At 40.1% G+C, this 20,616-nt stretch overlaps 1 protein-coding gene across 1 annotated transcript; it reads right to left on the bottom strand.

The window, feature by feature from the left end:
* Positions 1-10,981: 10,981 nt before the first annotated feature.
* Positions 10,982-20,046, bottom strand: hdac3 (histone deacetylase 3). The gene is made up of 15 exons (XM_020634379.3): positions 19,878-20,046; positions 17,403-17,485; positions 17,166-17,308; positions 16,916-16,997; positions 16,670-16,726; positions 16,509-16,564; positions 16,289-16,422; positions 15,424-15,504; positions 14,886-14,959; positions 14,627-14,691; positions 13,944-14,033; positions 13,800-13,858; positions 13,463-13,542; positions 12,819-12,976; positions 10,982-12,722 (listed from the first exon to the last, which is right to left on the bottom strand). Exons 1-15 carry the CDS (start codon positions 19,930-19,932, stop codon positions 12,653-12,655), a joined length of 1,287 nt encoding a protein of 428 aa, XP_020490035.1. The 5' UTR covers positions 19,933-20,046; the 3' UTR covers positions 10,982-12,652.
* Between the last annotated feature and the right edge of the window lie 570 nt (positions 20,047-20,616).

The following is a 20,616-nucleotide window of genomic DNA, read 5'->3' as shown; positions in this document are numbered from 1 at the left end:
CAATTTCCATGGTTACCAGATGATGTATCCTGATGACTTAAGTGATCTACAGATCCTAAGATTATAAAATCTGAGGCTTGTACTACCAGGCAGGACTTTATCGAGGTAACTTCAGATTCAGTTTTTCAGTAGCCTATACTAACACGTTACTGAGATACTTAGTTACTTAGTGACATGTTGCTGTACTGTAACTCCACTACTTTTTGCAGTAATTAGTAATGAATTACTTACTGTCCAGTTTCATAAATCTGGAACAATTTCTGAAATGTAAAAGGATGTGTTACTCATTACTTACTGTGAAACAGCCGACAACATTAAGGTGTATTGACATTGATTCAGCGGGTGAGGTTATGCTTACGTAAGGCAGTTTGGATAGCTTGAGTCCAGAGGTCCATATGTGTGCTTATCCAGGTCAAACCCAAAAATGTACAGGAGTTAAACAAAGGCTGGGGTCAAAGGAGAACAGGTTTGAGTAAAACATTTCAAATAGGGCAAGAGATTAAAGAAGAAAATGCTAGACTGAATAGGGACACAGAGTCAACGGTCTGTGGTGTGGTGGAGTTGAAGCCGTTTATTTGAGTTGAATGGAGATGGTTAGCAGCTGCAGCACAATCCCTGCACACCTGATCCCACTCCTGCAATCAAGCACACACACACACACACACACACACGCACACACACACACACACACACACACACACACACACACACACACACACCCAAGACAGAGAGAGAGAGAGAGAGAGAGAGAGAGGGAGAGAGGGAGAGAGAGGGAGCTAACTGTCTAGGATGAGGCCGAGGGCATGACAATATAAACAAATAGAATAATCTTACAGAGTTTCAACAGAAAGAGAGAAAAAACTAAGGAACAAAAGGAACAACTTAAACATGTGCTCCAGTTTGATCTGCCTTCCCGAAGGTTTTCATTACCTTCAATGTTTATTTTGACTCTTTGTTAAGTTCAGGGAAAATCCTGTCAAACCCTTGTGGTTCACAAGTAATCTCCCCCTTCCTTCTCATTCATTTTAAATCCCTTGCTACTGGTCTTTCATTCCCTAAATCTCACTAACTCTGAAGTTCTTTATCATAGTCCCTCTCCGTCTACTTTATCTTCCCTGTTCCACATTTCTATAGGCTGCCTATATGCCCGCTCTTTGTTTCTGTACCCTATAGTCCTGTGGAAGAAGATTTAAAAGCAGATCCCTCTTGAAAGGAGCTTCAGTCGTTTATTTGACGTTGCTGTGGAGAGATGAGTGGCTCTCTTCAAATGTTAGTTGTTGGATTAGACCCTCGCTGACTGTAGCTCAGCTAATGTCTTTATTTAGCGAAACATCCCTGAAAACAGTTTTTCTCTCAAATATTTCTCTCAAGCAAAGCATCAGATACTATCAGATACAGATCAGAGATGATGGTTTAAGTTGAAGAGAAGAGGAAAAGTTGGAGTAATAAGTAGCTTTCGCCCCCAGAGTCTTTGATATGTGGAATGGGAATCCCAGTTGTCTTGGCAAAGTGTACAGAACAATATTTAGTAAAACTGCGATCCATCATAGAGCACTGATGATCGATGAACCTGCTAAAGTGCTTTATACTGTAGCAAGCTTCTTTCTGTGACTGACTAAATCAAGGAGGCAAAAATAAACGAGATTATCAAACATAACTACTGTTATATAAATGCGCGATTACTGCTGGAGGGAGAGATTTATCATTTGGTATGATTCATCTCGTGCATGCCAAATAAGAGTATCTTATTTCACAATAGTGATATGTGACCTGGGATGACTGAGGTTCTTTAAATATGTCTGTCCCTGCTCTATCTGGATGACTATTAATAGTATAGTCACAAGGAAACCCATCTCACAGGCCTGAGGGTGTCTTGAATACAGCTGCTGTTCCTGCATAAGGGGCATTAACATTAACCCTTTAGAAACAAGCAAAGGTGGGTGCTTTGGCCTATTGGTAGCACAGGGCTGCCCTGAGACTCTCTCCTAATGCTGATGGACAAACGCAGACCCTTCAACCTGTACGCAAATTTAATTACCTTGTTACCTTGTCAATTCACCTGGCCAATCTCTGCTTGAAAAGGGCATGCCCCCTCCCATGACTATCATAGCAGACAAACAGACTACAAAATGCATTTCCTGTATATGACACGATAGGGCTCTCACAAGGCAGAGCAGTTCTGTTAAGTTAGTGTTGTCTTGCAGGCTGAAGGGTCATACGCTGCCTGGTCCCTGTGGCTCAGTGGTCAATCCCCAGCTCCTGCAGTCATTCAGTAGAGTCCTTGGAAAGACACTGAATCACACTGCTACACGTGTAAATGTGTATTAATGTGTATGAATGAGAATACTGATGGGCACTTTACAGTTTACATAGCAGCCTCCGCTGTCAGTTTGAATGGGTCCTTGTGTGTAAAAAAAAACATGCCTGAGTAGTCTTGCTATCAAAGCACTTGTGATCTATTTACCATGCACCAATTACCCTGAAAACCTGGCACTGTCAGGGCCCCTGCTGCCTAGCAGTGAAGGGAGTTATGAAAGCAAGGCACACATGTGAACTTGACAAATCCAGACAGAGAACAGCAGGCTGCCAAAGAGTTGGAGTTTCCTAAAACTCAAATCAAATAAACTCCCTAAGTGTCCAGAGAAAACACTTACTGGGGAGTAGCATCTCACTCATAAACTGAAGCACAAGTTATGCACTTTGTTCAGCTAGAGTACTTCCCAGAGAAATAAAGGAATATAAGACCCTCCTGATCTAGACAATGCACAAAACTTAAGTTTCCAAAAGTCAAATCAAGTGCATTTTCTTAGCAAACCAAAACACATAATTACCTGTATGAGGAAATGACTCACCAGCGAGCATGAAGCAGAAACACTCAATGATATGAGTGAGTGAGAGTCCTGAGAAAACACCAGCCTGGCAGCTCTTTTCAGACTGTAGCTGTGAGTGTTTTATTTTGGCCCCGACTGACAATCTCAATGGATGTCAAGCCTGTGCTCCAACAATGATTGAAAGGCTCCTAGCAAGAAAGATGTACATGAGTGATGTTGGATTTTATGCAGCCCAGGTAATTTTTGAATTTGTTGACATAAATTATTAGCTGCGCTTGCACCAGATGGTTCATATCTATTTCTCAGGCAGAACCTCATGAGGTCAGGAAGAATGAAATAGAATGTGCATTAGCACAGTATTGAAGAAAAAGAGCCAAATACTTTCTCTATTGAATAGGGTGAATTGAGCAACACATTTCATACTTATTTTGTCAAAGGTGAATTCTGATGGTTTGACAACTTTTTCTTTGACTCCCATGTGTATTTACCACTGCCGAGAATTAGAGTTGTTTCATTTTCTTGGTGACAAGGATTCTCAGTTTTGAAACTGCACTTTGTGTTGTTCAAAACTCTTGAAAGAAAAAGCATTAGGATCATCTGGATTCAGTTTCAGACAACTTTATTTATCCCAGAAGGGCAATTCAGTTTCACAGCCTTCCGAGTCATTGAAAGAAGCAAAGACAACATGAAGAAAACAAGCACATCACAGCAGCATTCAGTTATATTCATATGTCAGTGACAACAATTCAACAGACGAACAGGTCGCCAAATAAGAAGCCAGAGATAGCAATCTAGAATTTCATACCTTTCAGTGGTGGTCTTGACTAGTCTTGATTTAAAATCCGGAGTCTGCCCCGAGAACAAATGCTTTCGATTCTGAGACGAGACCTTCACAAAGTTGGTCTTGAGACCAATTTCAATGTACAAAACTAGATTTTAATATCAAACATTGCACATTCAGTTTAAAGCAGCTGTGAGGATATTTAAATTTTTGTGGATTTTGGTGCCCCCTGTGGACAAAGTGTGTAGTATAAAGTCCCAATCCGAGCTCTGGTAATTTTTTTTAAAATGCTGTAACTGTATAAGGTTGATCCTATCCAATTTTTTTGAAAACCTGGACAAAAGTTAGCACGATTACCTGACCCTGGATAGAATAGTATCATCTTCCCCAGATTAAACCTTTGTAGGCCCAGAATTCACAGTTATACATGTCTTCAGATGTTCTTTATCTCAGGGCTTTTCTTCTTTATTTATATAACTTATGTACATTTTCTTCCCTCCACTTTCTCTGAGTAATCAAGCCCAGCTGTGTTGATTTGTCAGCCATGATGGGAACATATGGGAGAAGCACCTGTGAGTCCTCCTCCCTCTTACTGTACCAGCTCTTGTCACGTACTTCTGTTTCTTCCTTACTTATTTCTTCTCAGAGCCAAGATTCCATCACCTGGTGGGCTATAAAATACGATGTCATGTTTCCATATGCTCAAGTTTCTTACTTTCCAAGGGAAAAGACATTGTTTAAAAGACTGGTGTTGTATTTATTTCACAAAGTTGTGAAAGAAAAAAACATTATTTTGTATTGTAACAACACCAACTAGGGAAGACTGCCTTTAGTGATGACTGTGTAATTACTGCAACTGTTGATCAAACTGGACCTGCGCTCTTCACCATCATAGGATCATTTTTTTTAACACAGAAGGTAGCATTAGGCTTCTACATATGAGACAAATATAAGCACTTCCACTTAAATTTAGACTATGTTATGTATTATGAACCGTTGGAAAGCCTGTTTATTTCCCTTTTAAATGGTGCCACATTTGTAAGGAATATTGGTTGTGGGACAAGCAGCAGAGCTGAGTATGTGGGTTGCGCCCATGAAAATCTTGCAAAATTTCCTTACTGTTTGTGCAATAGATACAGCATTGGAGCCGGAGCCCCCTTAATCCTGATCTAGGCTGCTCAGTGGCGCATGAATCCGACTTATGCTATAAAAGTATCCGGCTCATCCACGTTACTGGGCCCTTAGAGCATGCTTACCTGGAGTCTCAGGCCCGTGGCTCTGATCTACATTCATTATGTCTACAAAAATATTTTTGAATTTGTTTTTAATTAGATTAAATTAAATTAAATCAAAAAGTTTTAGGACCTAATGATCTTCAAAGGGTTATTTTACAGGGGTTCATATTGGAAAGTTGGTGTACCTCAAAAAATATATCCGCTGATTTATGGACGTTTCTTTCCCAATTTAAGCTCATGGGAAAAATTATTTTTGGGCCCAATGGCATCATTGTTGTTTTGATGTTGAGGTCCCTGGACTCTGTTACAGTGAGACTTTGTTTTGCCTTTTTTTCTGTTCAAGAGGGAGAAATCAATAGACACAATCTTGTGCTGTCTTTATTTTATTTTTTTTCCACAACTATCTCTGAACAGAAATGACAGCCAAGTTCTAGATATCTGCACTGCCTGCTACAACAGGTTTCCCAAAGCTTGATATTACTCATGCTCGAGGTATTTTTTTTAAAAAGAATAAGGAGTTTCTTTTCAGCACAGTCTCTTTTGTGTCTCCTTCTCAATTCGATTTGCTACAATTCCACAAAAGCTTCTTCTAGTGTTCACAGTTTGGTGCACACTGATGTTTCTAAAGGTCTTGCAACATTTCAATGAGCAATCTGTGCTAAAAATGTCTCCTGACTCAGCTTTATGTTAGACCAACATGTCAAATCTACATCCACCATAGTCGATCCTGCAGCAAAGCTGTGGAGAAGATCTATTGTTTTATGGTCAAAATGTAGGAAATCTTAAGACAGAGAAAAAGATCTGACAACCTCTGCAGACATCTGGAATACAAAGTATTGCATTGAAACTGATGTAAAGTTTTCACAGCTCATCAATCTGTAAATACATGAATCTCTGTGTTGCAATGATACAGTAACATCCTTTTTATTACCTGCACCCATTTATAATATACAGCTAGGATGTCCCGTATTGTTATGTATCCCATCTTAGCAGCTGATAATGTCATGGATTAGTTTATCTAGCCTTTGTTTTGTATATATTCATTTCCCCCGGCCTTGCACCTTGATTTTTTAATTCCAGAAAATTATATAAAATATCAACTAAAAATGTTTTAATCTTTAGCCACATCATTAGATTTTAGAGGCTGTAAATTAGTGCTGTAAGCTAAATGCTTTTGAGGCGGTTATCCTTAACCAAATGGCAACATAGATAAAATTGGCAGGGCCTGGACCTAACATCAACATGCTAACGTTTGCTGTGTTTCTACAGATGACAACACAACAGCACCAGAAGTGTTGAAGAGTTGGGGCATTTAGCAGGCTCTGGAACTTTTGATATTGCTTTGAATGTCCTCAGACAATTTAATCAGCCATTATCATTTGTTATCAATAATATACAATTACACAAGACCTGTGACATGAGATCAACCAGTAATATACAGTACGTATTTAACGGTAATATGGATCATAATTTAAGACTAGTTGCAGCAGCACGACTGGTCTTCAACCTACCCAAAAGAGGAAATATCTTACCTAAACTCAATAACCAATGTCTACATTCAGTGTATACTAAGTGAATTGTAGAATTGAAGACATCCAAGAAAGGAGACACTTTATGGTGTCATACATATACATTTCAAATGTACACCAATAGTCATGCTGGTAAAGCAAAGTTACAAGTTACATCACTCAACTTCCAGGCAGAAATCATTCAAGAACATCATTTTCCAAGAACAGCAGCAAAACTCAGCTGAGCTGGGATCAGCACTCTACTCTAGAATTACTTTCATTTGTGGCTGCAAGCTAAACTGCATTACTTTGAATTAATAAGCAGCCTTAGGAGGAAAATGATTAAACATTTTTTTAAAAAGCTAGAAGTTCTAAAAGATTTTTAAGATTTTTAAGTTTAAAATCAAGACTCACATTGATGATTGAAGTACTACTAAAATGCTTGAAATATTGTGTGTGTGTGTGTGTGTGGTGGGGGGGGGGGGGGGGGGGGGGGGGGGGGTAGTCCTATGTCTGTGTATTTCTGCGCCCATAGGGCCCAGACATCAGTTTACATTGTAACCACTTTCAGATGTGTGTCATTAATAAAACCTCACATTGTATATTTTATATATCTCCATGGCAATGACATACAGGAATGGGTGGGCACTTGTCCGTGTCAATGCGTGTGTGTATGTGCGTGTATGTGTGTGTATGTGCGTGTATGTGTGTGTATGTGCGTGTGTGTGAGTGATTGTGTGAAAGGGAGTGAGTGTGTTCCAACAAACAGGCATAGACAGATGCGTGGGCCCTGGGGCCAAAACAAGCCAGCTATGAATAAGAATGAGGACCTGGTGCATGTGCACGCACACACACACATGCACAGACTGGTCTTCTAGTCTCATAGGTATGCAGATGCTGAAGTTGACAGGACTCTTGAGTGCTTTTCATCAGGTATGCTTAACTATTATTAAAGTGAAAAAATGCAGAGATGATGTCTCTGAAAGTCAGCGAGATCAACAATATGTAAGGATGTCATGTATCTGACAACAAATGTTTTGATGCACAATTGAGGCCATGAAGATGAGAAGATTCAACACAGAGATAAGTGATATAAAAATATTTGTCAGCTTATGAGTTGGGCACAGCTTTGCCCATGTGCATCACACTTGAAAATGCAAATGCCAAGATTTTCTTGCTCTTTCCTTTACACAAGTAATAAAAAAAAAGAAACAACATTGTTCCGCTGGCAGTAGCTCAGTCTGTAGGGATTTGGGTTGGAAACCAGAGGGTTGCTGGTTCCGGTGCGGACCAAATATGGAAGTTGGTCTGGTAGCTGGAGAGATGCCAGATTGCTTCCTGAGCACTGCTGAGGTGCCCTTGAACAAGGCACCAAACCCCCTCCCCACCATCAGCTCAGGAGTGCCTGCTGGGGGTGTCCCTGACATCTCTCCATTAGTGCATGTCCATAGGATCCTATTTGTACATGTGTGTATATTTCAGCCTATGTGTGTGTTACATGACTTACAGAGTGTAAAAACAGAATTTCCCCTTGCGGGATCAATAAAATTAAATCTTAATCTTAATCTTAGAATGCATCACCAGCTACTGATGTAGGAAAAATTACTTAACTCAAGGGAAACTAATTTTTTTTTTTTTTTAGAGCTGTCCAAATTTTCTTGTGTTCATTTCTGAAATGTGAGATTAAAATAATGGAGATACAGAAGACAGAGGAAAGGTACGCTTGGTTTTGGCATATGCTGTGGGAAATATAATGGAGCAGGTGCACCATGTGAGAGCCACTAGAAATAACAAAAATATATATTGTGCATAAAAAGGGGGATTCCAAGTTAAAATCAACACACACACACACACAAACACACACACACACACACACACACACACACACACACACACACACACACACACACACAGACACAGCCCAAACACGAACACAATCCATTCCTAAGGCTCACCTGTTGAACCAACTGTAACCTGTAACATCAGGAATACATAATAAACCATTCAATCCAGGTAACTCTGCCATTTAGCTGCAGGCAGAGAAACATTGAAAGGGGTGTGAGAGGTTGAGAGAGGAAGAGAGGACGCACATAAGCAGGAGGAAAAAAGGTCAAATGTACGTCCAAACATTCCAACGCAAAAGTGCCGACAAGCCAACACACATACTGTCAGTGAGGGTAAGGCAGTGTTGCTTTTTAAGAGATTGTTAGTGTCAGCTTCTCCGTCACACTTTTCAAAACACATGTATCCACCAATCATCTCATGTTGTCAATGTTAAATAGACCTTTTGGATACTAAGTCAACAAACTCTATGCATTTAGTAAGGATTTCCTTTGGCAGTCTTGAGAGTTTCTAGAAATTTTAAGGACAGAGTCTGCTCCCATTGCCCTCCGAGATGGAAACAGATCCTGCACTTTCTAAAGATTTATTTTTTAGGGCTTTTGTGCCTTTATTGTAGAGATAGGACAGTGGATAGAGTCAGAAACCAGGGAGAGAGAGTCGGGAACAACATGCAGGAAGGAGGCCACAGGCAGGATGTGAACCTGGGCTGCCCGCTTGAGATGACAGCCTCAATACATGGGGTGTGCGCCTTAACCATTGCGCCACCAGTGTGCCCCGATCCTGCACTTTTTAACCACCTGTCCACTGTGCCAGGACATCATCATTCTTTAATTGTACTTCATATTGTGTTTTATTTTGACTTTAGCTTTAGCAATGTAAACTTATGATTTCCATGCTAAAGCCTTTGCATTTAATTTAAGTTAATTGAGAGAGAGAGAGAGAGAGAGAGAGAGAGGGAGAGAGAGAGAGGGAGCATTGCTAGCAACATGCAGCCTATTTGTTATAATAAAAACCAAAGGTCCAGGTCCAACACATACTTTTTATTTTTATTTTGATATCCTTTATTAATCCAGAGGGGAAATTCTGATTTTACACTCTGTTATTTATATGGACATGCTTCTCAAACACATAAGCCCGAATCACACGCATGCACTAACAGAAGCTGTGGACATGCATTGGTGGAGAGATGTCAGAGTGGGGCTGCTACACATTGCTAAGCACAGAGCGCACCAGAGCAGTTGGGGGTTCGGTGCCTTGCTCAAGGGCACCTCTGCAGTGCTCTGGAAGTGTCCTGGCACCTCTCCAGCTACCAGACCAACTTCCATATTACGGCCCGCCCCAGGACTTGAACCAGTGACCCTCCTGTTCCCAACCCAGGTCCCTACAGACTGAGGTACTGCCGCCCCTAGACACTCTTTTATTACCATGCATGTGCATTTTTGTAGGCCTATATAAAAACTACACCTGCATAGTTTAACCCAACATTGTCTGATTTCTGTTATAAATCCTGTACTTGCAGTTTAGTGGTGTCTGTGAAGTCTGGTGTTACTAACTCCATTATCTGGCAAATCTCCATTAGCTTCTTGTCCAGATGTTTTTCAATGAACAGGTGTTCAAACACAGTTCCAAAAGGTACCACTCTTAAGCTCTGCTTTGAATTCATATTCAAGTTATTCAGGAGTCAGCCTGCAGAGACATGTGCTGCTACCTGATACTAAACTAGTTGCTGTTAACATCAACAGATTAACAAAAAAAATCATTTGAAAGCACCTTAAAGGTAAACCTGATCCCCATTCAAATTCATGAATGGACTGTTTTGGCACTGATAACAATTTTCAAAGTGTAGTGTTTCCTCTGATGTCTCTTATAGATTAAAGGGAGCATTTCTTTAAAGACATGTGCATATGAAAATATTAGGCCTATAAATCCAAGTGCCTGATAACAACTTTTGAAATTAAACATGTCTATTCTGTAGCTTTTGAGTCAGTAGATTTGACTTGACCCTGAAGATGTCTTAAAAAGCCAAGCCGAAAAAAAAGTTTACCCTTTTGTGAATAAGAGTAATCATAGTCAGGCGGCTGCGGCCTCTTCCATCAGCGTGTGAATGGTTAGGTATGATTTACTTTAAGTAGTCAGAAGACTAGAAAATTACTTCAAGAACTTCAACTAGAAAAAGTCCAGTTACCATATACCAAGTCCATATCAGCCTTTTTGAATAGCCTGGCTAATTAAGAATACTTAATACATTAAATAAATTGTCTCAATAATAGGCATTGGCTTCAAAATATTTTTTATGATAATATTTGTCTACAGCATGTGATTTAATTCCTAAGCCATTATAGCTTATTGCTTTGTGTATTTGTTTGATTTGAGGGGTCGAATAAGAGGTTAAGCTTTACAGTAGACTTTTATCCGCTGTAGGCCTCGATGAATGTCAGAGCAAGTGTAAGACCGTAACACCAGGAGGGTTGTAGGAGCAACCAGGGGATCAAAATCAATCTATGAATGAATTGCAGTTATTCGTTCTTTTACAAATGTGCGTTTGCCTTCGGATCAGTGATGACGTGGGAAAACAGCCTTTCAGTGGTGGTATCACTGGTCTTGATTTAAAATATGGAGTCCGCCCAGTCTGAGACCGAGACTTTCGATTCTGAGACGAGACTGTGATCCTCAAAAATTGGTCTTGAGCCCAAGACCGGTTTCGAGTGCTACACTAATTTGAGTATCGAGTATTAATTTATCCTCTTGCTACTGTCATTTAAAAAAAATAAAATGCACACGTCATACAATTAATGTTTTTTTATTTATAAAAAGCAGACAACAATATCAAAAAATACATAAAAACTGTCTGAAAGAGGAGGGGAGTGGCGATTGGTCGATGAAACTTTTACAGTGTGATGTTCATCTGTAATGAGCCGGTGTGAATACAGTCGCTCTCAGTCAAACCAAATATTTAGTTACCAAACTACCAACCTCGTCCCTTTCAACCCACTTCTCTACAGAATGAACACACTTAACGTCCTCATATTTATATGCATTTATACAATGAGTGAAGAAAACAGAAGAAAGATGATGGAATGAAAGCACAGACAAAGGATTCAGGTTTGGTTCAGCTCAGGTCTTAAGGCTTTTTTTTTTTTTTAACCAACGCTCACTTGTAGAAATCCATATCGACATCTTCCACAATATAAAAGAGATAAAAGTATTGAAGTGAAATGGCAGTTGGAATAATTTTGTCTCAAGCTGTTCAAGCATGATTGTTTCACATTTGAACTGGCTAATTTGTAACTCATGGATACTGGCAGGCACATGAATGTACTACATGTACTACCCCGAGATAACTGAAACCTCAGGCATTGTTTACATTGTTACAGATAACTATTTTATTTAAAAAGTAATGTTCATTACTAGGACAACATGAACATTAAAACAAGTGGAAAAGATATAAAGAGAAAATATGCTCTTATGAAGATGTTGACTTTTGAGTCTTCATAAGCACATACAGAGGAGAGGTTTGTTATGAGACCTGATACGTGTCCATGCTGCTTGTAAATTCAAATCAAGAGAGAACAGCTGTGATATTAATGGTCACATATTATGTAAAATGCACTTCACCATGTTTTTCTAACACTTATGTGTGTCCATAGTCTGTCTACAAACCCCGTAATTATGAGAAAAGTCTATCCTCTCCATCGCTTGCCCGCTCCACTTTTCAAAAAAACATTTGCTCAAACAGGCCGTTTGGAGATTTTATCACAAAGGGAAGTAAGCCCTCCCCCTGGTGGGTGACACTCCCACAGCTAGGTGTTTGTTCTGCCGTCTGAGTCTGCCTTCTCACCGTTTACAGTAGGGTATGGTGCAAGAAAGCCAGTCACCCAAGCCCTTAAAGAGGGGGCGTGGTCAGACACAGATATTTGCATTTAAAGCTACAGACACAGAAACAGCCTGTTCTGAGCAGGGCTGAAATAGACGCTTGTACAGGCATGATCAAATACAGGATCAGAGTGGATTCACAACAAGAAGCTTTACAGACATGTTTTTGGGGAGCTCTGAGATGTATTTCAACTGGTTAAAAGGGAGAATAATATGTGACCTTTAATACGTAGATGTACAGTATATCATTTTATATACCAGCTAAGGTTCAGTTTCCAGAACTATGAGACCCTTGCCTGTTAGAACATTTGACCCAAACATCAAATAGAAATGACAGATACTTGTGTTGTGAAACTAAAAGTAAAGTATTTACAGGGCTCTGGTGCAAAGGTCAGGGTTGTTCCGGTGAACTATGTCCGTGAAACAAACACAACGTCAGGATGTTGAGTGGCTGATTGAGGACTCTCAGGATGAGCACCTTGTCACCGTTACTGTCGAGGTAAAGAGATTTTTTTTTCTCGGTCCTTCCACAAAAGTTTTGCTTAAATCTGTAGAAGTGACGTGATGTTTCATTCTCGTGGGTCAAATTTCTACGTCACTCTCTTTGTCGTTGTCATGGTCACCATCGTAAAACTCGTTGGCTGCCTCTGGCCTGAAGAAAAAAGAAAGTACACAATGAGTTTGGAGATCACTAACACTTCAAAAGTCACATTTTAGCTTCTGTCTGGTGTGTCCACGCTTTCCTGACCTGGTGTAGTTCTCCTCTGCTCCCCTCTCATCGGGATCCGGCTCGTCGTTGCGTTCATAGCTCAGCATGTCGGAGGGAACATCATGGATCTGGACGCTCGGTGCGTGGTTCAACATCTTCAAGTTCTCAAACACAGTCTGGCGAATCTGCTCCAGGTACTGCACCAAAGTGTCCAGAGTTTCAACAACAACAAATGGTAAATGCACTTGAGCTTGTACAGCGGTTTTCTAGTTTTTCTGAGTACTCAAAGCGCTTTCACACCTACACATTCACACACTGATGGTAGAAGCTGCTATGTAAAGTGACCATCAGACGTAACTCATCCCATTCCTACACATTCAGAAACTTAGGGTTAAGTGTCTTGCCCGAGGACACATCAGACATGTAGCTGCAGGAGCTGGGGATCGAACCCCCCGACCTTCCTGTATATAGATGAACCACTCAACCAACTGAGCCACAGCCGCCCAATAAGGGACTTATGCTTTTTCAATTTGATCTCTTTGCCCCAAAAAGAAATACCTCAGCACTGGGAAGCAGGAATAAGTCTGTTATAACCATTGCTAAATCCTGAGGACTCTCTAGAGGGTACGTAAACTTCTCTACTATAATGCTGTCAATATGAGAGTGTGTGTTGATGTTTTTACCTGTCTGGAGTTCTGGTTTTCTATCCTGGTGCTGACATCAGGATGCAGAGTGAAATCTGGGGCAAAGTACTCAAAATACTCTGTAAATGACAGAAAGGAGGAGAAGGAGCCATTTAGAAGGAATTCACGAGTGTTTTACATCAGATTTTACAATGAAAGAAAGGCATCTAAAAAGTTAGTTTATGGTAAAAGTCAAGACTACTTTAGGCTGATATAGCTAAGAGTGACACTAAACAAAGAAAGAAAAAAGAACAACGTTTGTCAATCGTGGCTCTGATACTTCCTGTTACTGCTCACTGCACAGCAGTAACGTTAAAAAAGACCACTGAAGACTCACCGCTATAAGGCAGCTCATCACTGATGGACTCATCTAATAACAGAGACGTCTCAAATGTCCTGCAAGAAAGAAACAACAGCTTTCATTTCAATACAAACCAAAGAACTCTGACCTCCACACTGCAGGTCTGTATATCAGACTTACCAGCAGCGAGCCACATTCCTCACGGTGTATCCTCCTCCTCCCAGGACCAACAGAGGGATCTTAAAACTCTTGACAAACTCCACACACTCACTGACAGACGCAGAGCACACACACAATTAACTACAGATCACAAGTGTAAACATTCTTCATAACTTCATAACTTTGAGAAAACAAAATGTAAATATTGTGTACTGGTGGTTTGCAAACAGTAGAGGAAATGTGTCAACTCATCAGTTACCTCAGAGTAAATTAACTGAATCACTAAATGTGTAACTATGCTGCAGGGATCATTAAGTGGTTTGATGACAGTCCCCCTTTAGTTAAAAGTAACCAAAACATGAGACGTTTCCAGATTGTAAAAAAAAAAAAAAAGAAATCGAGGCAAACACCAATTACAACTCAAGGCCAGCAGGTGGAGCAAGTGAGCACTTTTGAATACCTGGGTTTTAGATTGGTCTTACATCCTTTTGAATTAAAAACATTACATTCAAAAATAATCAAGGAAGAGATTCTAAAAGTGGTTAACATCAGAACAAAATCAGTCTGTAAACAAAGTCAACTGCCTCGTCATCATTAGCAGAGCAAGAGGTCAACCTTGCTTTGGGATATTATTCCCTGGTCAAAAGGCAACACTCGACTTTACCCAGTAAACAGTAACAAAAAACAAAAGAGCTCTGTCTCACCCATGTCCCCGTATACTGAGGTTGAAGCAGCCCAGTCTGTCACAGCCCAGGGAGTCCGCTCCGCACTGATGGGAGAATATTAACAAATCGTTTCATGTGTAAATACAGAATCATGATCTGATAGTTAACTGTATCTGGTCCTGTTCACAGTAAACCACAAACACGTGTTGATTTCTAACACACACAGACCGAGTAATCCATCATCTAATGAGAAGTGTTACAGAGATGAGCTATAAGAGATGATTAATCACACACTGACCTGAAGAACGATGCATGTAGGCTGGTAGAAATCCACCACCTGTTTAATAACCGGTTGGAACAGCTGCCTGTAGCCTGAAACACACACACACACACGTTCTTATATCACATGTAGAATGCAGCCTGCACCAGCAGCGTATAAATGTGTGTGATAGGGTGACTGATGCTGTACTTTAAAGAATGAAAGAGGTGCAATTAAAGTGCATTCTGTTTACGATGTCTGCACATATACACACCTAGAAATGTTGGTCGTCACATTGACAAATGAGAAATGGACTGCACTTATTAAGGGATTTTCCAGAAAAACATGTAACTTTCACCCTTTCACATACATGATTGCAGAGAGGCTACTATGCAAAGTGCCAACCTCGAGCGATTTGTGGTTCACTGTCTACCCCAAGGACACTTCAACATTTAGACAGCAGGAGTTGCATAGCCAACCTTCCAATAAGAAAACTCGCTCTTCCACTGAGACAAACCCATCCTCCATTCAACATAATAATGCAGATCTGAAAATCTACAGAACTTGGGGCACTCACTCTGGTCATCGATTCCATCTCTGAGAGGAACGTTGAGGCAGTAGTACCGTCCACTCTCAGCTCCAACCTCATACATGTCACCTGCAGAAAGCAAATGCACACATGCACACAGTTATGCACACGAGACAACTACAGAGTGTTTGCACTAACTGCTAAATTCCACCAGATGCGTGTTTGAACCGTCTCCGCTACGCTCCGTCACGGCAGCAGAACCGATAGGTATTTACTTTCATCCCAGCTCTGGCAGACCAGAGTCCTCTGCGGAAGATACACAAGGCTTCTATCTTTGCTGGAGCAGGGCGCATCAATTTACCACAGAGCAGGTCGAGCGGGACAGGAAGTCACACACCGAAACAACATTGACACATCCAGGTTATTTTCAGAATAAACGGAAGAGAGAGCACGGAGCTGTGACGGAGCGGGGCTGACACGAGATGCACATGTATCTGGTGGAAGTTCTGGGTCACACAGTGCTGAGTGCTGAAACACCTCATATTTAACATTTGACTTTGAACCACTGTTAAACATTTCAGTGACGTGTAGAGTGTGGCACAAGTGTCTTAACGTGTAGCTTTAGAAATTTTGATTCATCCGTGTGGTTGCTTAAACTTTGGAGTTTTTCTAATTTAATGAAAAATAAATACTCTATATAATAATATAATAATAATATATTCTATTCATTTGCATAGCAGTGCAGGCCTCATTTGATAAAGTCAATAATCAAACACATTTTTTATCTGACTGTCTTTCTTTTAGGACAAAGTGTTACTGCTAGCTCCAGATGAAACACTTCTCCACGATCTGCTCATGAACGTTGAGGGTGTAGTGTAAACAAAAAGAGATTCTATGAAAATATGTACGGGACCTGTTCCTGGAAAAAAGTAGTTTCCATATTTGTGAAAGGACACGGTCATGACCCTGTCAGTCAGGTAAAAGGCTTCCTGGACGCCGTCGCCATGGTGAATGTCGATGTCGATGTAGAGAACTCTGGGGTGGTATCTGTAACATAAACAGGTGTAAGGAGAGAAACTAACACGGCAAACGTTATGTGAAGGTTTTGTCATGTTAGAGAAGAGTTCTCTTACTTGAGCAGCTCCAGTATACTGATGACGATATCGTTGACATAACAGAACCCAGATGCCTGAAACACACAGAATTGAAAAAAAAACACCTCAACCCTTTAGTACTTGAAGCATAATTGAAGGAGTTTAGCAGAAAATATTGACATAGAGGACTTTGCTCTGACCTCAAATTTCTTGGCATGATGCAAACCACCGGCCCAGTTAATGGCAATGTCACAGATCTGAAAAACAAATTAAATCACAGAATCAAACTGTAGTCCCACCAGGTCCGCCCATAGCGCTGAAAACATTCTGCTTTGTATGAATGATTTACTACACATACAAGATGCAGATCAGATGCTTACACTGTGTGTGTGTGTGTGTGTGTGTGTGTGTGTGTGTGTGTGTGTGTGTGTGTGTGTGTGTGTTACCTTGTGGTTGAGCTGTGTAGCTCCCTGCAAGGATGCTCCTGTGTATCTAGAGCAGAATTCAAAAAGTCCTGGAAACACAGGACTGAAACAAAAAACATAACATTTAATTATGACTCAGTTAGCCCTCTAAAAACAGTCAAAGTTATTTTGAGAATTAAGGGGGGGGGGGGGTTGTATCATATGTATAAATTTGGCATCATGTTTTCTAAAACAAACCACTTGATGAAAAAAAAAATAGAGTAATGCTTACCAGTCGTCTCCCACATTGAAGGTGTTGAGGCTCTTTGTGAAGCCCTGCATGTTGTTGGGGCTCACCTTCTGGAGGAAGTCGATGTAGTCTTCAGAGTGGAACCGACACATGTCGTGCTGAGATGCTTTGTATGGCTTGAACACCTTATAGAAGAAGATCAAATACAATGTGATAGCGTAAGAAAGTCTTATTTTGAAGGGTGTGAATCTGTAACAACAGTTTTGCTGTACTGCTCACCATCATCTTCTTGTAGAGTCCATAGTGCAGCACCAGACTGTGAGTCAGAGACAATCGATGAGGCTTCATTGGGTGGCCAGCGCCTGGCAGAGACAGAAAGTTTCCACATATATTCCATGAATTCAATCAAAGCGTATTAGACAGTCTTCAGTGATTGCCAATGTGGTACTAAGTGATCTGAGATTGACAACAACACCGAGTGGATAAATAAATGACCACATCATTCACACAATAATAGTTACATTACTACATGGATTTATTTGTTACACCTACAAGAAATCACACTGCTGAAACACTAAAACAGACAAAATAACAGTAGCACATCAATGTTTGTGCATAGTGAGCACTGCAGTTATAATAGACTGTAAATAATAATGTCCAAAGCCTGAGTGATGTCACCCATCTGTTACTACAGGGGGTCTCCAGAGGTAAAGTGCAAAAAACAACACAAGAAATGAATGGCAGTGGGGATGTGGTCTGCATATTCTAGCTAATGCTCACATGTGATGTGCTGAATATTTTTGTATCCCATTACCATCTTAATTTGAAAACCCAAAGCAGGTAGATCGACATCAATGGTATTAATGGATTTAACAGAAGAAATCACTCGTTGTATTGATGAGAAGTATGTAGCATGAGCTTTTATACATTCAAATTAAGCATTTGACCCCATAAACCATGACATATTACTCCAAGAATTGGAAAGATGGTTTAGGAGGGGTGGTGTTGGATTGGGCGAAAAGCTACATGGGTAACAGGCAACAGCTTGTGCAAATGGGTGATTACATATCAACACGCCTGGACATCACTTTTGGGGTCCCACAGGGAATGGTAAATGGACTACCTACACATTGACACACTGACTGATGGCAGAGGTTTCTATTTAAAGTGTCCATCTGTGTTAACTGATCTCATTCATACACCGCTGACCAAGCAGTGGGAGCAATTTGGGGTTCAGTGACAAGGACACATGCCATGTGGCTGCAGGAGCTGGGGATCGAACCCCCAACTTTTTGGTTGAGAGACGACAGACCCATAGCTGCCCCACAGTGCTCTATATCAGGACAGGTATGGTGTTTAGAAAAAAATAAAGTTTGTTTCATCCGCAGATGACACCAATGTTATTTGTTCGGGGAAATACCTGGAGCAGCTTTCGGAGGAGGTTACGTCAGAAATGATTAAATTAAAACGGTGGTTAAGCATACATAAATGATCACTCAATTTAAACACAACTAAATTGATGTTGTTTGGAAGCCGTAATATAGATAAACAAGCACAAATGATGATCGATAATGTTAAAGTTGAAAGAGTGTATAAAAACACATTTCTGGGTGTGATTTTAAAAGACAAAATCTACTGGAAACCTCAAATGAATTATGTCCGTCAGAGAGCGTCTCTGTTTTAGGGAAAACAGCAACACATACTGGACCATACATCACGGCACATTCTGTATTCTTCACTTGTACTACCATATCTAAATTACCGTGTGGACGTTTGGGACAACGATTACAAAAGCAACAATATTGCATACTTCTAAAGAGAGTGATTTGGACAGTACACAAGGTGGGGTGTAGGGAACACTGAATGTATAGATCTGGTCAAACTTAAAAAGGCAATAATCAGGTTTAAAACAAGAATAAGAGTCCACATTTAAAAAAAAAATGTTTTGTGACAGGGAGAGGGATTATGATATCAATTTAAAAAATAAACAATATGTAAGAAGAGTCGATTTCAGGGTACGAGTTGGAACTGAAACAAAAGCACAAATATAAATCAATTCAAAAAGATGATATTATATTAGGTACATGGAAGAAGGAAATGTTGCTTTAGTGGAGTTCATTGATTTAGTAAAACAGTGTGGACATGTCGACTGTAAACACACTGGGTTTGTTAATTATTTATTTTGGGTGGCAAATAAACTGGCGATACTTGTTGTGGTCAGAATATATTAAGGGTAAGGGATATACATATTTAACTTCTACTTTTACACAGTTACTTGTTTTAATGATCTAAATAAAGTCTTTGATTCATGATCATATCGTCCAGGTTACACAGCTTTAGTTTACTGTTTTTTTTTTTTATCCAAACACATTGTACTTTAGCTATCTAGTAAAATGATACTTTCTATAAGACAACCTGCATGAACGAGACTCTAACCCTGATCCTGAACTTTGACTTTTATCAGGATGAAGTGACTGTGTGTGAACTACGTTTAGGACTACAGGACAAACAAGGCAGCTAGCATACAGTGACCCATTTAAATTATTACACTAAAATAAGACAGATAAATGAGAAACTGATTCAGAGTATTACAAAATGACGCGATAAACACCCATTTTACCACATTAGGAAAACGTCAGATGTTAATAGTAACATAAATGTGGACATGAGCACTGACAAGAGAGATCTGATTTAGCATGTAGCTAATAGCTCTGATCGCATCGTTTGTCTTTTTCACGCCTCAACGACACTCACCATAATGAAAGTTGCCCACATCTGGGTCGTAGAAGTATGATGTCCTATTGGTCATTTTGCAAGAAGAAGGTTTTTTATTACTATTTGCGTAAAAACGTTGTTGAAGCTGTAAACCCACAATTTTCTTTCAATCAGCAGATAGCCGCCATGATAAACACTGCCGGCCCTACGTCATCAAAAGTGGACAGTGATGGCAGAGAGGGGCGGAGGGGCGGAGGAGGAGAAACTCATGTTGGTTATCCTGATTCAGAAAGGAATTTATTTAAATGACCCTACTTATCGTTCCCTATTATTAACAGACCCAACACAATTGTCAATAAAAACATAGTATAGTGTTGTGGGTTGGATTTCACCACCTGTGGGTCTGTTAGGACTGTGTGAAGGCCCTGACATATGGAATCATATTTGTGCCAGAAAAATCTAACAAAACTTCTTAAATTGCAAACAAAAAACAGGACTTTGAGAGATATAATCTCACTGAAGCAAAGAAAATATATATTTTAACAATTAAATACAATTCTCTTATACAATTAAAATATTTGTGTAGTCGTGTAAATAATCGGCCTTTTTCTTTTCTCATTATCAGTCCTTTTTTTTTTTTTTACAGTTCCCTCTTTTTCTTTCTCACTGATCAGACTTTTGCTCTCACTGTCAGCTTTCTCGTTTGTGTTCTGCTTGTGGGTGGGCTTTTTGAGGAATGCGTCCCCATTGGCTAATGAGTTTTTGAGTGACGTTCTAT

Source organism: Labrus bergylta, chromosome 9 (genome assembly GCF_963930695.1).
Source record: "Labrus bergylta chromosome 9, fLabBer1.1, whole genome shotgun sequence".
In the NCBI taxonomy this organism is placed as follows: Eukaryota; Metazoa; Chordata; class Actinopteri; order Labriformes; family Labridae; genus Labrus; species Labrus bergylta.
Note: the sequence above shows the minus strand (reverse complement) of the source record. Positions and strands in the feature narration are given on the sequence as shown.